This window comes from Bos grunniens, chromosome 9 (genome assembly GCF_055505025.1).
Source record: "Bos grunniens cultivar Pamir isolate PY7600 chromosome 9, Bosgru_T2T1.0, whole genome shotgun sequence".
NCBI classification, from domain to species: domain Eukaryota; kingdom Metazoa; phylum Chordata; class Mammalia; order Artiodactyla; family Bovidae; genus Bos; species Bos grunniens.
In genome coordinates this window covers 33,543,097-33,564,160 of record NC_141173.1, presented here as the reverse complement: position 1 = coordinate 33,564,160, position 21,064 = coordinate 33,543,097, and the positions used below count along the sequence as shown (strand labels likewise).

General features: G+C 41.1%; 1 protein-coding gene across 2 annotated transcripts in view; it reads left to right on the top strand.

The window, feature by feature from the left end:
• The window catches only part of SLC35F1 (solute carrier family 35 member F1), a 425,332-nt gene that overhangs the window by 358,168 nt on the left and 46,100 nt on the right, over positions 1-21,064 (top strand). For both annotated transcript variants that reach the window (XM_086317142.1, XM_086317143.1), the window contains exons 4-6: positions 10,213-10,372; positions 17,995-18,151; positions 20,342-20,394. In XM_086317142.1, the coding sequence (XP_086173268.1) occupies positions 10,213-10,372; positions 17,995-18,151; positions 20,342-20,394 (370 nt within the window). The remainder of the gene's footprint in view (positions 1-10,212; positions 10,373-17,994; positions 18,152-20,341; positions 20,395-21,064) is intronic.

Here is a 21,064-nt window from a genome sequence, read left to right as displayed (position 1 = left end):
ACCTTTTTTTTTAAATAAAACCTGGAATAGTTGAGTTAGACCTAGAGATAGATCCCCAAAGGTACACGATTCTTTCCTCTAGCTTTTGAAATTGTTTCTCCCTGCTGTTTTAATGCTGGGAAGAATCACGAGTAATGCAAAATTAATGGGAAATTAATATTTTATCAGAAAACGTTCATTTCCTTCAATATGTGCTTTGAAATGTGTACTTTCTTTAATGTTATTGTTCATGTTCTTATGTTCATGAATTCCATAAATAAGAAATACGAGTTCATAGTGCTTGAATGACTTAAGGCAAGCACTTCTCCAAAAGCACTCAAGGTAGCTACACAGTATCAGAAACCCATCACTAAAAAGAAACAGTTCTGATTCTCGTACACTTTTCTTATACCGTTCACCTTCTTTCGTATGAGAAATGCAGACAACTAGTGATTATTTTTTCAGTACTCTAGGAGTCTGCCTCTCTCCTAGAGGGCTCTCGACATAAGAGAGAACGTACAAACCTGCTCGATCGAGTTGAGGCTGAGCCAGCCTAGACTGTTGTTATAAGAACTGGATCTTATGTACTTTCTACTTCACCTAGAGGGCTTCCCTGGTGGCTCAGATGGTTAAAAAATCTGCTTGCAATGCAGGAGACCTGGGTTTGATCCCTGGGTTGAGACGATCCCCTGGAGGAGGGCATGGCAACCCACTCCAGTATTCTTGCCTGAATAATCTCCATAGACAGAGTTCATGGGGTCACCAAGAGTCGGACACAACTGAGCGACTAAGCACAGCACGGCACCTAGACCTTGCCTGCTTAAGCTCAGTCTGTGTGAGAAGGGCAGACCTGGGACCACACGCTGGCTCTGACTCTGTTATGGGGCTTCAAGTAAGTTACCTGTTATCTTTAGCACTGTTTCCTCATCTGTAAAATGGGGGGAAAGAACTGGCCTTGCACCTATGGTATATGATAGGCATTCAGGAAATGTTAATTTCTTGCTTTCTGCTTTTAGAATCCAGTTTGACAGTCAGAGCTTGTTTTTAAATCTGATTAAAGCTCTAGTGATGCTCACTTGTGGGAGTTTTTCCTGTGGGAAAGCTCCACTCTCACCCAAGAAAGATTTCCATGCAGCAGAGCTAGAGAGCACGTATCTTCCTAATTACCTGTATCTTTAGGTGCTTGTCCCAGATTTTTAGATGACCACCAGAAGATACAGGCTTCCCTGGTGGCTCAGACAGTAAAGAATCTGCCTGCAATGCAGGAGACCCGGGTTTGATCCCTAGGTTGGGAAGACCCCCTGGAGATGGCTACCCAGTTCAGTATTCTTGCCTAGAGAATTCCATGGACAGAGGAGCCTGACAGGCTACAGTCCATGGAGTCTCAAAGAATCGCACTATGACTGAACACCTAAAGAGATGCTCCAGTGGTCACCTAGATTTTTAGTGCATGGTAGTATCTTTCTTTTGTCTTTAAGAGTTGAGGCCGTAAAAGTAAAATAAGATATTTTTAACAAGTAGGAAGTTCTGATGAATTACACAAAGAAACATAAAATTCACACATTGAAATCCTTATCAATAGAAACAAGAAAGATAGTTTAGTGAAAATCTCTTTCTAAATTCTGAAAATAGGACATTTGCTGGGAAATGACTGTCATATAGTCATCATAATGACACGTTTTATTAGTTCAGATCTCCTGGGCAACTTGATGGAAACATGGCTTCATCCATTATGGACATTTTAAGGCAGTAATACCTAAACTTTAAGTCCTAAGGTTTGGGGTTAGTGAGGGTCGAGATGTTATGAATACAACAGTCCTCGAAAGAAAAAAATCTGGTGTGGGTGGAGGAGGTCAGGGTATCTACCAGAGAAGTCTGTTCCAGATGAAAAATACTGCTCCCTGGAACTGTATTTGAGTTTTCAAATGCTTCTGGCCTGGCTGCATGTCGAGGCCCCTGAATCAAATTGTTCTTGACTGCGTGTGAGTGTGCATTTCCCAAATTATATCCCGCTCTCTTCAGCTGGACTGTCAGCTAAAAGAGGACTTTTGTTGTGTCTGTTACTGAAGTTTGTCTTTTTTAAGATCCTTCCCTGTTAAGGATTCAGTTTTACTCACCGGAGATGAATTTATAATATACATCACTTTTAGAAACATGGGAGGATTGCCAATTAGGAGCAGAGGCAGGGAGAGAGGAAATGTTCTCTTTCCTGGAATCACCTACCAGTTGCCTCAGGTTTAGCCTCTGACAGCTGGGCCACGTGCAGAACGCTGAGCCCTGTGCATAGCCGGAGGGGAGTGTTAATGAGGAACTGAAGGCGGGCGGAGGAGTCTCTTTTGGGTGGAGAGAATTAGAAAGAGGGATGAGGTCACCTCCTCATTATGCTCTCCTGGGATGGGAGCAGTTGGGTATTGGGGCATATTTGTATGACTTTTTGTTTTTTAAAACCGTTTGCTTCCTTAGAGAAAGACTGATCTGACTCTTGTAGATTGTTTACACTCTCATAACAGGTGTTGTTTTATGTATTTTGAAAGTACTATATGCACACGAGAGGAAATTTGGAAACCACAGAGAATTTGGGGGAGGGATGTATGAAGTCTCAGTGATCCTATTCAAAGATAGCCATTATTAACATTTTATTTGTATAGATTCTGATTTTCTTCTTCCAGAGATTTTCACGCCTAATACTATGATGTGTAGATTTTCAATCAAGAACTTTTATGTGAAGATAGATGTCACCCAAACCAAGTGGAGGTAGGGAAGGAACGTCGAGGGACTTTTCTCCTCTCCCCGTCATACCACCCAGGAGGCCAGGGAAGACATTCATTCCCTTCCGATGCTGGGACACTGGGAGGAGTCTCTTCCTCTCTGCCCATTCCTTCTTGCTCCAGCCAGACGGGAAATAGCTAATTCAGTATCCAGCGGGGGACTTTACCACTTGGTGGTGGTGGTATGCCTTCTCTCTCTCTGCTTTCTCTGCTAAGTCGCTTCAGACGTGCCTTAAACAAAAAGGAGGAAACAAGCTGTCTTCAAATTCTTTCATTTTTGCCTGCTTTATGGATTGGTAACAACTGTTCTTTGCTGGAAGGACCCCTGAGACAGGGTCCAAGACTTGAGGACCCTTTACTCCATTGTATCTGCCTAAGAAAGTTTGCATGCATGCTCAGTCGTGTCCAACTTTTTGCAACCCCCGTGGACTGTAACCCACCAGACTCCTCTGTACATGGGATTCTTCAAGCAAGAATACTAGAGTGGATTGGCATACCCTCCTCCAGGGGATCTTTCTGTCCCAAGGACTGAACCCAAGTCTCCTGTGTCTACTGCATTGGAGGTGGATTCTCTACCCACTGAGCCACCTGGGAAGCCCATAAGAAATTTTAAGCTAAATTAAAATTGGAGTGGGAGATAGGAGGCAACACTGCTTCTGTAATCCAAGTCTAAAGTTAATACAGTGTGGGGTCTCATCTCTACTTGGTTCCTTGCATCTCTTAGGTGAACTATGTGAAATTGTCAATATTGAAATTGTCATTTTTTTTTACCTACAAAAATGACCGTTCCACATGGATCAAGCTATTATTTTCTGCCAGATAGAATCCAAAGGTGAGGAGACATGACCACAAGCATCCAATATTAAAGGAGAAAACAGTACATGGAGCAATTTAGACCCAAAATACAGCCTCTAAATACAGACATTTTATCAGAGTGAAAACATAATGCTATTGTCAGCTTTTCCGAAGGTATTTAAGGCTCATATTTTGATGATAAGTTACAAGCCATGCTGAGTTTTTACATCTATAAGTACAAACTGGGAATACCTATTTTTACTTTGCAAAGCAAATGAAATTCTTTCATCTTAGTTTGTATTTGTCTGCTAATTGTGGGCAAGTAAGTAGCCACTTAAGTAGTAAGTAGTAAGTGGACAAGTAAGTACTTACTAATGGAAGGTTGTTGTTGAATCACGCGAAGACACCGGGATTCTTGACCCTGGGAGGAGAAGAATTCAATCCAGGGCCAGAGACGAGGCTTGATTGCTCAGAGCTTTTGTGTAATAAAGTTTTATTAAAGTATAAAGGAGATAGAGAAAGCTTCTGACATACGCATCAGAAGGGGGCAGAAAGAGTACCGGCTTGCTAGTGTTAGCAATGAAGTTATATACTCTCCAATGAATCCAAAGAATGTCTGGAGATTGTAAAGACCTCACCAGACCTACTCCCATAATTTACATTTTAAGAGAACAGAATTAGCCAGAAGGTGTAATCCAGAGACTGTCCTCAGGCAGGATACATCCTTGTTATATAATCCTAAGGAATGTAGAGAAAGAAAAAAAAGATTTGTCCTTTCTTCCTTCTTGAGAATTCCAGACCCCTCTCTCTTTGAGGACCTCTAGACTCCTTATCAACCTGCGTAGGAAATGACTCTCTCACTAAGTAGTAAGTAGTTACTAAGTAGTAAGTGGACAAGTAAGTAAAACAAATAAGGAGTCAATCCTAAAGGAAATCAGTCCTGAATATTCATTGGAAGGACTGAAGCTGAAGCTCCAATACTTTGGCCACCTGATGTGAAGAACTGACTCACTGGAAAAGACCCTGATGCTGGGAAAGATTGAAGGCAGGAGGAGAAGGGGACGTCAGAGGATGAGATATATGGATGGCATCACCGACTTGATGGATATGAGTTTGAGCAAACTCTGGGTGTTGGTGATGGACACGGAAGCCTGGCGTGCTTCAGTCCATGGGGTCGCAAAGAGTCGGACACGACTGAGCAGCTGAACTGAACTGAACTGAACTGAAGTCGCTCAGTCATGTCTGACTCTTTTTGACCCCATGGACTGTAGCCTACCAGGTTCCTCCATTCATGGGATTTTCCAGGCAAGAATACTGTAGTGGGTTGCCATTTCCTTCTCCAGGAGATCTTCCTGACCCAGGGGTTGAACCCGGGTCTCCCACATTGTAGGCAGACGCTTTACCATCTGAGCCACAAGGGAAGCTCAAGTAGCCACTAATTTCCTGGGGGAAAAAAGGCAATATGCATCCATAGTTTTTTAAAATGTATACTTTGTGTGTGTGTGTGTTAGTCACTCAGTCATGTCAGACTCTTTGTGATCCCATGGACTGTAGCCCACCAACCTCCTCTGTCCATGGAATTCTCCAGGCAAGAATACTAGAGTGGGTAGCCATTCCCTTCTCCAGGGGATCTTTCCAACCCAGGGTTCAAACACAAACCACCTATATTTTAGGCAGATTCTTTATCATCTGAGCCACAAGGAAAATTCAAACTTTAACTCTGTAGTTTCCTGCCAGGAATCTATCCTAAGGAAATATTTAAGACTACCAAGCTCAAAATAAAAATAATCCGGGTATTATCGTAATAACTTCAGAGAATTTGTTTCAGCCACTAAGCATGGTGTGCCTCAGTACCTCATCAATGGAATCAGATAACTTGGGGTTGTAGACCTCACTGGCAGGTATCACTTAAGGATTACTGACATAGAAGAGCAAAACTAGCTTGTATCTTTAGAAGGGAATGATACTATATAAATCTAAGAGGTAATGAACTTCTCTTTCTAAAGTTCTTCACATTCTTTGAGATTTTTCAGAGTTGTAAGATGGTTATGAAATAGTATTCATTTGTTTATTTTTTGGTATTGATATTTTATAATTTCCATTTGGATGTAGAAATGTATGCAAAGAAAGGTAAATCTACTAGTTTTTCACTTCTTTTTCTGCTTTAGCAGTCCCAGTTGTGAGCATATGTTACAATGCTGCTCTCTATTATTACGCTAACAACCACTTTGCTAAGGAGTTAAGCTACCAGAAATCTATTGGAAAATTATTTTGTCAGTATGTTTTATGTGATAAAGCCACAGGGGAAAAGTTGGAGACAAAAATCGGTAAAAAAAATAATAGCCTGTTTACTAACAGCAACTCCCAAATGTATCTTTTTCTCTCTTTCTAGTTACAGATAACAGTGGTGTGATCTCCCACCTGTAGCAATTTGTGTCACTGACTTTCATTAAAATATGGTTTAAAAAAATCAGGACAGGATTGTCTCTGGTATCAGCCGTTTGAGTGACCTGGAGCACGTCACTTCACTTGTTGAAACTTCTGAATCTTGTTTTTAAATAAAGGATTCTGTGATTCTAAACTGGGGAGATACTGCCTCCGAGGGGCACTTGTAAATGTGTGCTGTGTGCTAAGTCACTTCAGTCATGTCCAGCTCTTTGTGACCCTATGGATTGTAGCCCTCCAGGCTCCTCTGTCCATGGGATTCTCCAGGAAGAACACTGGAGTGGGTTGCCATGTGTCAACTCTGCCACCCAGAGATCAAACTTGCTTCTCTTATGTCTCCTACATTGGCAGGTAGGTTCTTTACCACTGGTGCCACCTGTATAGGAACATTTTTTTTTTTAGGAGCACTTATTTACTAAAAATAAGTCTCCACTTTTCCATGATCATCAAGATGGCAGAGCAGAAGGACCTGTGATCATCTCCTGCAAGAATACCGAAATTGCAACTAGCTGCTCAACATTTCTGCCATAATGATACCACCCCTATGAAAGAAAGTGAAGAGGAATTAAAGAGCCTCTTGATGAAGGTGAACGAGGAGAGTGAAAAAGCTGGCTTAAAACTCATTCAGAAAACTAAGAATCATTCAGAAAACTGAATCATTCAACATTCAGAAAACTAAGATCATGGCATCTGGTCCCATCACTTCATGGCACATAGATGGGAAAACAATGGAAACAATGACATATTTTATTTTCTTGGGCTCCAAAATAACTGTGGACAGTGACTGAAGCCATCAAATTGAAAGACCCTTGCTCCTTGGAAGAAAAGCAATGACAAACCTAAACAGCATATCACAAAGCAGAGACACTACTTTGCCTACAAAGGTTCATATAGTAAAAGCTGTGGTTTTTCCAGTAGTCATGTATGGATCTGAGAGCTGGACAATAAAAAAGGCTAAGTGCCAAAGAATTGATGTTTTCGAACTGTGGTGTTGGAGAAGACTGTTGAGAGTCTCTTGAACTACAGGAGATCAAACCAGTCCATCCTAAAGGAAATCAACCCTGAATATTCATTGGAAGGACTGATGCTGAAGCTGAAGCTCCAATACTTTGGCCACCTGATGTGAAGAGCTGACTCATTGGAAAAGACCCTGATGCTGGGAAGGATTGAAGGCAGAAGGAGAAGGAGACGACAGAGGATAAGATGGTTGGGTGGCATCACTGACTCAATGAGCATGAGTTTGAGCAAACTCTGAGAGATGAAGGACAGGGAAGAATGGACTCCAGTCCATGGGGTCACAAAGAGTTGGATAAGACTGAGAGACTGAACAACAACATTTTTAGTGACCAGAGCCCAGGGATGCTAAATGCCCTGCAGAGAGCATGGGGCTGTCCTGCAAAATGAGGAACTGTCCTACTCCCAATGCCGGAAGCAGCCTGGGTTACCTCTAATGTTCCTTCTGACAGTCAGGGATACCAAATGCCTATCCATCCTTTGGTTCATTAGTCACCCATTATTGATCCCTACTGTATGCTAGGCACCAAGGTTCCCAGCTGAAATGTGCCAGAAACCCTGGCTTGTACTGTAGTATTCTTTCATCTTCTCTTCTTTCTAAAAGTCCTCCCTACCCATAGGACCAACTGACACTCATAGTACAGATTTTTTAGCTCAGCTCATTAAGGGAACAGATGCCAGGACTAATTGAGTGCTTTGGGATTTCTGATGACACTGAGAAGCAGAAAAGCTCACTTGAGCCCTCCTCAAAGACTGGATGGTGGCCTGGTTTGCTGTCCACCGTTCAAGCCTGGAAGCCTTCAGCTTCACTGGCTGAGGGCTTGCAGCCAGATAATGAAATCCCAGGTGTGGAGCATGCAGCTAGATATTTTAACTGTTGAGTCAATCATTTCTAATTTTAAAAGCAAAACACCAACTGTTTTATGCCCAGTGAAGGATTTTCACTGGCAAACTCAAATTTCCTAACAAATGGTATTTGAGGCCAGTTGTAAAACTTGCCTTCTTAATTTTATCACATCAAGTAGTTATCATTAACTTGACAATTAACTGTGCAATGAGGGACTGTATGCTGGACTGCCAATCCTCCAGCTTTCATCCCTGTACTCATCCCCTCCCAGAGTTCTATGACCTCTGGACTCAGCCCCTAGTCCATCAAGGTGCAGCTCAGTATTAACGTTTCCCAGTAACCTCAGGGACAACTTACTCTTCTGACTGCTTTCTCCATTCTGCAGAGGAGATGACTGCAACACAGAGAAGCATGAGAGTCTGTCCAGGTCACAAAAAGCTTTATAGACAGTAAAGATCCCAAGAATTGTTTACAGTGCCAAAAAGCTATTCTGATGGTCAGGGGTGCTTAGGAAATATACAAACATTTTTCAGCCTTTAATGAGTCTTGGAGACCGGATTTTGATGTTACTGATTATTAAAAATCCTTGTATGTATTTGTTCAGTAACTATTATTGGATGCATCTCATGAGCCCAGCAGAACTCTGGGTGCTAGAAATGTAGTCCTGCTCTCAGGGACCTCCAGACTAGTGGGGAAGTCAGACATTATGGCAATAATTCCATATTAATTGTGAATTATTATAATTGACACTGTAAAGGAGAGGTATAGAATGCAAGGTAATCATTAACTAGAAGCTGACCTAGCCTAGGGACCCTAGGGGTTGTTTGAGGAGGCATTATATAGGTGTGGGCCTGAAGAAGGAGGCAGGTCTTCAAGAACTGGTTGAGCAATCCAGAAGGAAGGAAATGCATGAATGAAGACCCTGAGGCAGGAAGGAAGGGCTTGCTCCAGGTGGGAGAGGATGCTGGTCCAGTCTATGTGGCAGAAGTGATAAGAGTAGATTTGAGAGGTTGTTTAGAAGATGAGCTGGCAGAATTTGGCGATCCACAGGATGTAGACAGTAAGAGGGAAGGACTCTTGGTTTGTGATCCATAGGATGTAGACAGTAAAAGGGAAGGGGTATTAATGACCACTGCCCTGAATCTGGTTACTGGGTGGTAGGGTGACCTGTTTAGGATTCTAGCAGAGGAGCTATACTGGGCCCTGAGACCGGATCACCAGTTCCTCATTTTTTCTTGTTTAGTACATGGAGTCTGGAGTCCTGGGAGCCATCCATGAGTCTAGTGGATGTGCCTCTCATGGAGTGTCCAGAGGTCATTGCATCTTACCAGAAGGTGGTCGAGACAACCAGTTCTGTGGAGTCCAGAGCATCGTGTTTGAAAGCAGGGCATAGACTGGAATTGGGGCCCTCAGAATTTATAAAATGGTTTCACATGGGTTATTTTCATACTTCACAATGATCTTTAGAGATAGTCTTCATTTATACTAATAGGAAATTGAGGCTTCCTGAGTTTGTGGTTTGCCCAAGGTCATACTGCTCGAAGTAAGGATCTAGTACTCAAATTCAGGTCTTTTGGCTCCCAACACAGGGGTCTTCTCATTCCATCAGGTTCTCTTTCTACATGATCAGGGACAAACTCTCCACCATCTCTTAGGGCTTCCTTGTCAGATGGAATCTCACTATTTGTGCAAAATATATAAGAAATGAAATCAAAGATTTCTTAATACTCTGCTTTCTTTTCTCTCTCTCCTTTTTTACTTTTTTTTTACAGTAGTTTTTAAGTATTTGTAAACTTTTGAGACTAATATTTGTATTTATATTTAGGTTTTTTTCCTATAAAGAGTGACAGATTAAAACAGACTAAAGTAATTTTTATTGGTAGTGGGGAGAAAGCTCCGGGAGAAATGAAGTTCAACTTCTGTTTAGATCCTAATAGGTCATAGACTAGTATATGACCACTGCTCCTTCACCTCCCATTCCCACATCTGCTTCCAGAGTTCTGGGACCATCTAAAATGGCTCTGTCTATTCTCTCCACGTCTGAGTGTCTCCATGGAGTCAGCCTGGGTGCTAAGGAAGATGAAAGCTGAGCTGCCCTGACACCATGGGGGCAGGAGAATCTTCACCACCAGCCTGACTTATTGATTCGCCTTCTCTGCTTTTCTTCAAGGCTTGGGTTTAAGTAAAGTTCATGTCATTTGTTTCAGAGTCTGTTTTAATTTCATCATTTCTGGGTCTTCCCAAAAACTCAGATTCAGGGAAAATGTCCTCTCTGCCGAGAGAATCATTTTTCCCACAGTTTCCGTCGAATGGAAAGCTTCCCTCTGAACTCCCCACTATTGTTTCCCTCCCTGCCTGCCGTAGCTCCTGGACTGCTTTGTGATCCCAGTGGTGATCTTGCTCTCCTGGTTCTTCCTGCTGATCCGGTACAAGGCTGTGCATTTCATCGGCATCGTTGTCTGCATCCTGGGGATGGGCTGCATGGCGGGCGCGGACGTGCTCGTGGGCAGGCACCAGGGAGCAGGTGAGTCTCCAGTCCGCCAGGTTACTTGCCTCTGTGGGTGAGCCCAAGGCAAGACACGGGCCGTTTGTGGCTCATGGTGCGAACCAGGAACCTGGGCGCCCTAGTGTCTGCGGCCTACTCATGTTTGTTCCCTTACACCCAGGAGAGTGGCACATAGAAGGTGCTTCAGATATGTTTCCTGAGTGAACAAAGGGAGCAAAACACAGCTTTCATGCCCATTCTACAGGAATTCAGAAACACGCAGACTGTGTTTAAAGCTGGGAGTCATGACCCATTTGGAGCATGTGCTGGAAGCTAAAGCTGCCTGCCCCAGACCAGCGGTTAGAGACAGTTTCAGTGGGTCAGGCCATTCCTGAGCCACCGGGACCATCCCCACCCCCTACCTGCCTATGCCTTCTCTCCCAAGTCAGAGAAAGACAGAGCTTTCAAATTACTGGGTGAAGCTAGTCATATAGGCCTACACGTGGTTACTTAAACTTTGAAGAGTAGATTAGGAATACTCGATATTTTTATGAGGGAGAGTCAAGTTCAGTCTCCTCATGCATCTTTTTTGTTGGTTTGTTTGTTTGAGGGGAGGGCTTTGGGCAGCAGTCCCTGGTGGCTCAGACAGTCAAGAACCTGCTTGCAATACAGGAGACCTGGGTTTGATCCCTGGGTTGGGAAGATCCCCTGGAGAAGGGCTACCCACTCCAGTATCTTGCCTGGAGAATTCCATGGACAGAGGAGCCTACCGAGGTACTGTCCATGGACTCGAAAAGAGCTAACACGACTGAGTGACTAACACTTTCACTTTCACAGGTAATTACCTTGTAGACCCACACGGTAAGCTTCAACATTTACTCATCAGAGTGCTATGCTCTTCTGGGGAACACTGATCCAGAATGCTTTCTAGAGGATCACTTTTAAAGCAGTGTAGTTCTTTAAAATATACCCCAATTCCTCAAGCTACAGAAAGTTTCAGAGGGCAGGAAAACAAAAACAAAAACAATTTTCTTTGTCAGCATCAGGAACAGGATAAAAAGTACAGCTCTGTCGGTTTGGAATTGCCTTTTCCTCAAGGGAATTAGGGATACAAAGTTAAAATTGGGGCATTTCTCTCTGAGACTAGGTCATAGGTAATACCTGAAATGAACATCATTTATGTTTTTAAGTTGCACCATAGAATTTTCTGGCTGAAAGGGACCTTGTCTGGCAGCCCTGTATTTAAGACACAAAAAATGCCAAGACACAGAGAAGCCAAACGAACTGCCCGAGGTCACACAGCTGAGGCTAGAAAAGGCTTCCTTCCCTCTCCTGCATTGCTAGAAGCTGAAAGTATAACAGCAAAAATTGCTGGGAGCTGAAGGTATAACACAGAGCAAAAGAGACAGTCTCTAGCCCTTCCAAATGCTGCTTACACAGCACCATCAGTCCCCACCACAACAGATGTGCTAAAAACACATGCACCAGCTCTTCCCAGATTCTGTTCTATGAAATAGTGTTCCATTGGATACTGATAAGTATTACGTGAAAAGGCTAGTTTTTGCTCTATTCCCATCATGATCCCAGTGTAGATCATCTCTTTGAACCAATGAGACAGTATTTTTGTCTGATACAATGTGGCTGGTTGTCATAAAGTCCCAATTGAATTACCCTTTCTCAGCTTTGCTTGAACTGTGTAAGCACAGACTAAGCAGCAGGTGCTCTTCTTTATGAACATTTTGCTCTGCCGAGCCTCCCCATTCACCCTGGCCATCATTTTGCATCATAGTCAAGGAAGACAATTGTCATAATAAATCTAAGCGTTTACGCCCCAATGTTAAACTGACTTGATTTGATTTCATTAGGTTGTATTCACTAATCCTGTAAAAAAAATTTTTTTTTATTCAAGTGAAGTGTTAGGAAAGCTAGTACTATTTAAGAAAAATAAAGTAAGTCCATTTGGGAGTCTTTCTAAAGTGGTCATTTTTTAAAAGAATGAAACGCGCGAGAGCAGTGTTTTATCTTTCGGTGTGACTGTTTAAGGCCTATAGCTTCATTCCTGTTGTAACATATGAAGGCCCAGTTTTAACAGAATTGAATTTTATCACTGTTGAATACCATCCATGCTCACATAATGGTGCCCACGTATACAGCATGATGTTCTGAGGGCAGCCCAAATTTAGGATCCAAGGGCACATTTTATAAAACAATGATTGGGCACATCTTATGTCTCTAAAAATATTAAATTAGGCAGTAACTTAAGCTATCATATGAAATATTCTGAAAAGAGAAAATAACATACTGGTTTTGAAGACAATATAAGCCTCATGTGCATCATTATCACAAATGTTCCATTGGTTACCCTAACTGTAAGAGTTGGTTAAATTGCATTAATTAGCCAGAGCCAGAACTTTTGTAAAATCCTTCAAGCACTCACCAGAACTTGAATCAGGCATTCAACTCGATATAACGTGTCATCACTCTATCAACAGCTTTTTGCAGAAAAAGAGGATGACTGACTTAGTCTTTTTTATATTGCTAGTCCATGGTTCTCCTTAGCTTGGGATTTTTAAAATTCTGTCCTCAAGGACATTTTTTTCTTGACTTGATCTGTTACCTCTTTATTTTTTCTTAAACCTTCAATTTTGTATTGGAGTATAACCAATGAACAATGTTGTAATAGTTTCTGGTGAACAGTGAAGGGACTCAGCCATACATATAACATATATCCATTCTCCCCCAAACGCCACTCCCACCAGGCTGACACATAACCCTGAGCAGAGGTCTATACAGTAGATCGGTCCTCAGGGACTCTTGATATTGGCCGTGGAGACTGCCTTGGAGCCTGCAGAATGATCTACAAAGTGGGACGGAAACAAAAACACATTCCAGTTTTATGTTTGTCTTGGGAACAACTGATCACCTACTACAGGTGCCCCCAGGCTGAACTCAAAAGGCGATGTCTTTTCCAAGTTTGTCCATGAACCTCAGGGGGCCTAGTATGTGCATTCATTCTTTGCCACCTTCCTCTAGCTCACAAGCCTCCTCTAACAGATCAGCTCTGCATTTACTGACACCTGCGGGAAAGACATGTGAGAAAGTGGCTCTTGAGAAAGTGATAGGTGTTGGAGGGTGTAAAAATGATTTAGTAATAAGGGCAAAGAGGTTTTTCCATGATATTTCTACTTTCCTTGGAAAATGTATGAATATATAATAAAAGGGGAGGTTAGAAAATAATAGATTTAAGATTAAAACTCAATTAAAATAGATCCTTGTCATAAAATGTATTTCTTACTCTTCAAAATATCTCCTTTCTATAACAATGCATTTATATTGTATCTTATAGTTCACTTATCAAAGATGTTAGATAACATAATGACACTTTTCTTTATTACCAGATATAACTTTATATTTATTTCAAAAGAGAGGAAATATTTTCAAGGAATTAGATAATTAATCTTAATTTTAGAAGATGATAGTTTTACTGATGCCAAGTACTTTCCTATGCATCATCTCATTTTATCCTCTTAATTAGGCAAAGAAAGTATTTTTATTCTCACTTTTGCAGTTGAAGAAATCATGACTCAGGGAAGATAAGAAACTTGTGTAAGGGCACACCACTACAAAATTGTGTCATAGGATGTGAAATCTTTCTGCTACACCACTTAATACTTATTTTTCCATAATTGTGACTCTTGTAAAAAATTGTTCAATTGTACTATTGTTCAATTGTAGTAAATTAGGACAAATGACTGTCCCAGGTTGTCCAGAATGGAGGTGTTTCCCAGATGTAGTGCTTTCTGTGCTAAAGCCAAGTGAGTCTCAGAGAAACAAAGCAGTTGGTTCCATTTAAAACTCAAAAATGTTCAGTGAGATGGCTTCATTTTCCTAAATTTCATTAGTAGACTTACAACACTCTAGAAGACTATGTTGTTGTTCAGCTGCTAAGTCATGTCAAGCTGTTGGCCACACCATGGACTGCGGCACGCCAGGCTCTTCTGTCCTCCACTATCTCCTGGAGTTTGCTCAGATTCATAGCCATTGTGACAGTGATGCTATCTCTAATTCACCACTTATTCTTGAACTAATGGTAAGTAGTGATTTTAAATAACATTCCCTCTTCTCTCTCTACTACACAGACACAAGTATCCCTCCAAAATTAGTGTTCCTAGTACTTAATGAGAACTTTAATAAAGAAAACCAATTCTTGCAAAGCAATTATGACTAGGTTGTTTAGAACTAAGAAGCAATCCAAAATGAGAAACGGCCGATCCAAACTGACAGGTGGTTATTCAAAGAGAATGATTGATTCACTCTTTTTAACCACCATTTAGCGAACACTTAATAAGTTCCAGATAATATACTAGGCACTTTACATTATTTTGCATTTTAAAGTCTTATTGACATTATTTTACAGTATCCTCACCATAACCTCATTTTCAAATAAGGAAACTCAAGTCAGAAAGACTCTGTAGCTTGCTCATGTTCAACAAGTATTAAGTGAGAGAGAGGCAATTAGAATCCATGTCTACCTGAGCTGAAAGATGTCGCCACTCAACGTCTTTACCATGGGATGGAAAAAGAAAGACCTTTTCTGTCAGCTCAACTCATTCAGGCATTTATTGAGAACTTACAATGCGCCAGAATCTGTGCTAGGGACTACACAGAATATAAAACCAAGTAAGTCATGGTAGACCCTTCAACCATATTGTGGAAGAAAACAGGGAGAAGGGAAGACATGCAAGGTAACAAATAACAGACGTGAAGCAGAATGCAGTGAGGGCCACACACAAGTACAGTTCTGTTCAGTTCAGTCACTCAGTCGTGTCCAACTCTCTACGTCCCCGTGGACTGCAGTATGCCAGGCTTCCCTGTCCTTCATCAACTTGCAGAGCTTACTCAAACTCACAGAGGGACAAGAGAGTGAAATCCAGAGGAGACAAAGAAGGCATGGGCTTGAATGGCCTCCTCATAATTTCAAGTGTGTCCGTTTACCCCAAGTCTGCAAAACATTATCACTCATTGTGGTTTCACCCATAAATGACACATTTGCTTGATATAATTTTCCCTGTGAACATTCAGAAAAACTGACTCAACCATGTTAAATGTCTATTGCGTTAATAGGGCATGTTATAATTTCCAGTTAACTACAAATTGTATTATATCAAACACTTCATTTATGATATGGTTAGATAAAATCATGTCCTGGTTAGTTCAATTATATTTAATCATCTAAAATTTCACACATGCTCTATGTGTAAGTATCTACTGTCAAATGATTTAAAAACTAATAAATACATTTACTGGTAAAATATTAATAGATGGTATTTAATCATTTTGTCCCCAATAACTTAGAAAATACTTCTGAACTTGCAGTTACACATCATTGTGTCATTATTAACAAAAATTATGACTGAAAAATTCAAAGTACTAGGGAGTAGATGCCACATAGTCAAAGGCTTAACAGAATAGACCATAATGAAACAAATGTGAAGTTTGAAAAAGACTGGTGGGACTATTCATGGAAACAGTGCAGCCTTATTTTAAGACTTTTAAAAGCTGGACTGATGTTTCTCTAATTTCTATTAAAATGTTGCATTATAATTCAACTTTCCTGAATCCATTCATATAAAATTAATTTCATTAACCAAGAATTCTACCGAGCAGCATTTCCACACTTCACTAATACAACAATAATTGAGATTCATAGTAATGGCCCCATGTCACCACAAGATTCTGAAATGACCTCTTCTTGAAAAGTGACTGAATCATGTTCATTATAATTTTATAATCTTAGTAATGTATGCTTTTTATTTTATCAGGTATTCCTCAAATGAACTCCTTAAAATTATGAGTTCTGTCATGATTTTCTAGTTGACACATAAAAGAGGGTTCAGGATGGGGAACACGTGTACACCCGTGGCAGATTCATGTTGATGTATGGCAAAACCAATACAATATTGGAAGTAATTAGCCTCCAATGAAAATAAATAAATGTATATTTAAAAAAGATTATTCAGTTTTGTAAGTTCATTTGTATCATTTATTTTTCGATTCCACATATAAAAGATGTCATATGATATTTCTCCTCTGTCTGACTTACTCCAGTCAGTAGACAGTCTCTAGGTCCATCAGTGTTGCTGCAAATGGCCTTATTTCATCCTTTTTAATGGCTGAGTAATATTCCATTGTGCATATATGTGTGTGTGTATCATATCTATCTATCTACCATATCTATCACAACATTGTTAATCAGCTCTACCCCAATACAAAATGTTTTGGATGTTAAAAAAAATAAAAATTAAATTTAAAAAAGAGATTAATCAGGTTACTCTGTAACAGCAATATTAATTTCCCCAGAAGTCACACCCAGGACACAGCCCTGAGGTTCCTTGGAACGTCATCACGTTCTTGGGTCATCTGCTCTCCAGGAGCCCAGTGAGGGTTACCAGCCCTTGCTGATCTAGACTCTCAGCTCCATTCCCTTGCGAGTGACCCCAGCAAGCTCTCTAGCCTTTCAAGCTATCTTCTCTCTCTCTGATCCTTACTAGGAGTGGAACTTGGCTTAGAAAAAGTGACACTAATTGGAGTAAATATCCCTGGAGGTGACCAGAGAGGCATGAGATCTCTCCCCATACCCCACCCAGATTATTTTATGTGAAACCTCTTTGTGGAGCTTGGGCAGTGCTCCCAACTATACAGAAATAATCTGGTTCTGTAGTTTTAGATTGGTTCCAGCTAAGCTCTAGGGTGAGTCTCTCCCTTAGAATCTCAGTAGACAGAGTCCCCTCCCCAGCTTGCACCTCTTCTGCCCCAGAACTTCACATCTACTGAGCACCCATGAGCCAACTACATAGGTCAGAGTTGGGGACCACTTGGGTACAAGCTTACTATGAGGCCTCCGGTTGCTGATTCCCACTATCCTTCCCTGACTTCACACTTCCTGGAGTAGAAAGAGTTGGCCTAATTATAGGAAATAGTTGGGTACATAATTTATGAGAGATTGGACATAAACCAAAACTAGCCAAAATTGAATTTAGAACAAATAGATACTTTTTATGAAAGAAGAAAAATATTGATGTGATAATGAATCACATGTATTTTCACTCTTCTGTTGCTTACTTTAGGGGAGTTGAAAATTTCAACCCATAGTCCATTTCAGACTATGAACTTTTCAACCCATGGACAGAAGACATGGGACTCTTCCGAGACAGTACAATCCAGAAGAAACTAGTCCCTCTCTTAGCTAGGGAAGACTTCTTACTGGGTAGACATAGCAACCTTTTTACATCACAACATATCTGAAGTACACATAAACAGACTTCACTTAATCTCAGTAGGCAAAATACAGAACTTCTATAAAAATGTCAGAATAGACTAATCATGTGTGTTAGTTCCTCAGTTGTGTCTGACTCTATGAGACGGCCGGTCTCCTCTGTCCATGAATTCTCCAGGCAAGAATATTGGAGTGGGTAGCTATTTCCTTCTCCAGGGGATCCTCCCAACCATGAGATCAAACCCAGGTCTCCCTCATTGCAGGCAGATTCTTTACAGTCTGAGCCACCAGGGAAGCCTCAGAATAAGCACAGGAAGCTGATTTTGCTGGGGCCAAATTCTTGTTAGAGTTTAATAAAGCTTCCCTTTTCTTTTTCTATTCCTAGGGGAAAATAAGCTGGTGGGGGATCTCCTGGTCTTAGGAGGAGCCACACTGTATGGTATCTCTAACGTCTGGGAAGAATACATCATCCGAACTCTGAGCCGAGTGGAATTCCTGGGAATGATTGGACTGTTCGGGGCATTTTTCAGTGGAATTCAGTTGTGAGTAAAAAAATAACAAGAAATTCAGGCAGTTGACACTCTTAGAGCTTATTTTTTAAATGTTTTTCACTTAGGTTATGGCTGCTCACTTTATTTTGTAAAAATCAGAGCTAGAAACCTGTCACCAACCTCCCATATGAAATCTGAAAACTCAGTATCTTTATTAATAAATTTCTTCCAAACTAAATGAATTTTTAGTGAATTTATGTAATGGACTTTAAAGATAATTTATAAGAAAGCATTAAAAGTACATTGATTCTCCAAAACCAGCCAATGAGGTTTTATTAATACTTAGAGGAATAGGAAAACCAAGTGTAAATGCCATGATTTGATGCACTTCCAAAAAAGGGCATTCTGTTTACTAGTGACAACTAGTATACTAGTCTTTTACTAGTAATCACAACTAGAAAACTTAGAGTTTAAATTTGTCCTTTTATAATTTCTTTTATTGTTCATGGGTTTGCACAAGTGAAACCACATTTCCAATTCATTTCTTAGGGAATTTCCTGGCAGTCCAGTTGTTAGGACTTTTACTGCCATGGCCAGTGTTCAATCTCTGGTTAGGGAATTAAGATCCCTCAAGCTTCATGGCTCAGCCAAAAAAAAAAAAAGAAAACAGCAGCAACAACAAAAATTCATCTCTTAGAAACTAGAAACTTAGTGTTTCCATTTTCCTTAAATGGGTCAAGATAGAACACAGGCATTCACTAAGCATCAAAAAGTCAGAAACAACGAGCTTTCAGTAATTCTGGCCTTGGAGTATATGTCATCACTCACTACGGCTCAAAAGTTGCTATGGAATAAGTGTCAAGCAAAGCCTAATTTTTCATCAATAAAGGCCATGTATTTTAGCTTCACGTAAGAGATAAAGAAGCATAATATATCCTCCTGTCTAATTTCAGCAAATCCTATCTGCAGCGCAAGTAATTCTGATTTTCACCACATCACTTTCTACGAGCAGGTTCTTTGTCATTGCGTCTGTGTCTGAAGTTATTTAAGGAGGCTCTTCTGGCATCGCTTTAAATCCGTTTTGCAAATAGGCTCTTTCCAAGAATTCTCCAAATTTTGGTGTCCTGAGATACAGGTGGGGGACTCCATAGCAAACAGGGCCAGGAGATGGGAAGACTCTCTAAGACAGATTTATTTGGGATTCATTTTGAAAACATGATGGCATTTTAAAGTTTCTAAATTTGGCACTTCAGCTTCATAAGAAGAAAAGAAATTGCTTAGTTCAACGGTTCGTAACCAACATTTTGTAGATGGATGGCTCATTTTATGGATTATTATTCTTGAATCCGAAAAAAAGTATCTTCGGAGATCTAGCACTCATCTGCTTCAGTTATAGACCGTTAGAACTGATGGAGCCCTTCAGAGACACTGCTGCCAAAATCATGGAAGAGGCGTCTGAGTGTGTTTGGCAAATGGGTTACGTTAAGGGAGCAATAAAACCAAAGTGACACAGGTGGGGGGCCATCCACCCTTCCTGGTCCTCTTTGAGAACAGTGGTTCTCAGAGTGTAATTCTCTGGCCAGCAGTACTAGCACTACGTGGGAACTTGTCAGAAATGCACATCCAAGGGCCCTCCTCTGATCTACTGAATCAGCCTCTGGAGGGGTGGGGTCCAGGAAACTGTTTTTTTTATTTTTCAGACATTTTTGGGGCTTATTATTTATTTTAATTTTGGCCTCATTGGGTCTTCCTTGTGGTGCACAGGCTCAGTTGCATGTGGGATCTTAATTCCCTGGCCAGGGATCAAACTTGCATCCCTTGCATTACAAGGCAGATTCTTAACCACTGGACCCCCGGGGAAGTCCCCAGGAAACTTTTTTTAACACCCTCTCCAGGTGGTATTTTTGTACATTTAAGTTTGAGAAACACAGCCCTGGAGAGTGCTCAATCAGAAAACTGATTAAACCTGCAAGCCCAGAAATTTTCAAACCTCGCCATGTACTTTTGCGAAAGCTTCTGAGCGAGAAGTGAAAGCTAGGAGGCAGCCTGGCTGAGAAGGACGGTGGTGGGTCTGCAGGAACCAGTCTTGGGCTGAGCTACCTAATGAAACTAGCCTCTGTGTGATCCAAAGTTATTTTTGGAATTCAATTGATTGCTTCATGATTTGTATAACTCTGGTTAGTGAACAACGACAAAAGAAGGCCGTGTTGCTCATCAGCTCTGCTTTCTTTCAATCCACAGAGCGATAATGGAGCACAAGGAGCTGTTGAAGGTGCCCTGGGACTGGCAAATAGGTAAGGGGTTTGCTCGCCTGAGATGCTGTTTTTAGTAAACCAGGAAAATAACCTTTGGAGAGTGACTGGGGTGGTGGCGAGGCACCGACCGGGAAAGGACTTAGACTGCAGGGGGACAAGAGAAAATGAAACCACCCTTGTCAATCTGGGGACTCTCACCCACTAGAGGAGACTGAACTGTATGATTCATTATGTTTCTTAATTGAGCCTCTGCCCATTATCATTGTCAAGATGCCATCAGTGTAGACACAGAAGTGTGTTTTTAGGTTAAAGACCAACCAGAAAGAAAAATGCCCGAGGTGCTGGTGAGACGCAAATGACAGCAATTTGCTCTAGCTGAGAAACACAAAACTGATGTGATCGTTAAAAAGTGACACTTTACTAAAGGGAAAAAGAACTGAACTTAACAAAAAGGCGCAAAAGAAAACAATGCGATGGGCATTCTGAACCCATAAAAACCTTTTCAGAAGGGAGCAGTTTGCTCAGAAGACACGGTTAATTGATCTCCAAATGGACTCAGTGGAAAATAGTAGACATGCTTTGAGCTCCTTCAGTTATCCAGGGCAGCTATGTGCCACCTGTTTTGAAAGTCACTTTTTTCTTATAAAAGAAAATAAAATTAGGACAAAGAGTTAAGATCCTAGGTGATGCTCTGATAATGATCACTCAG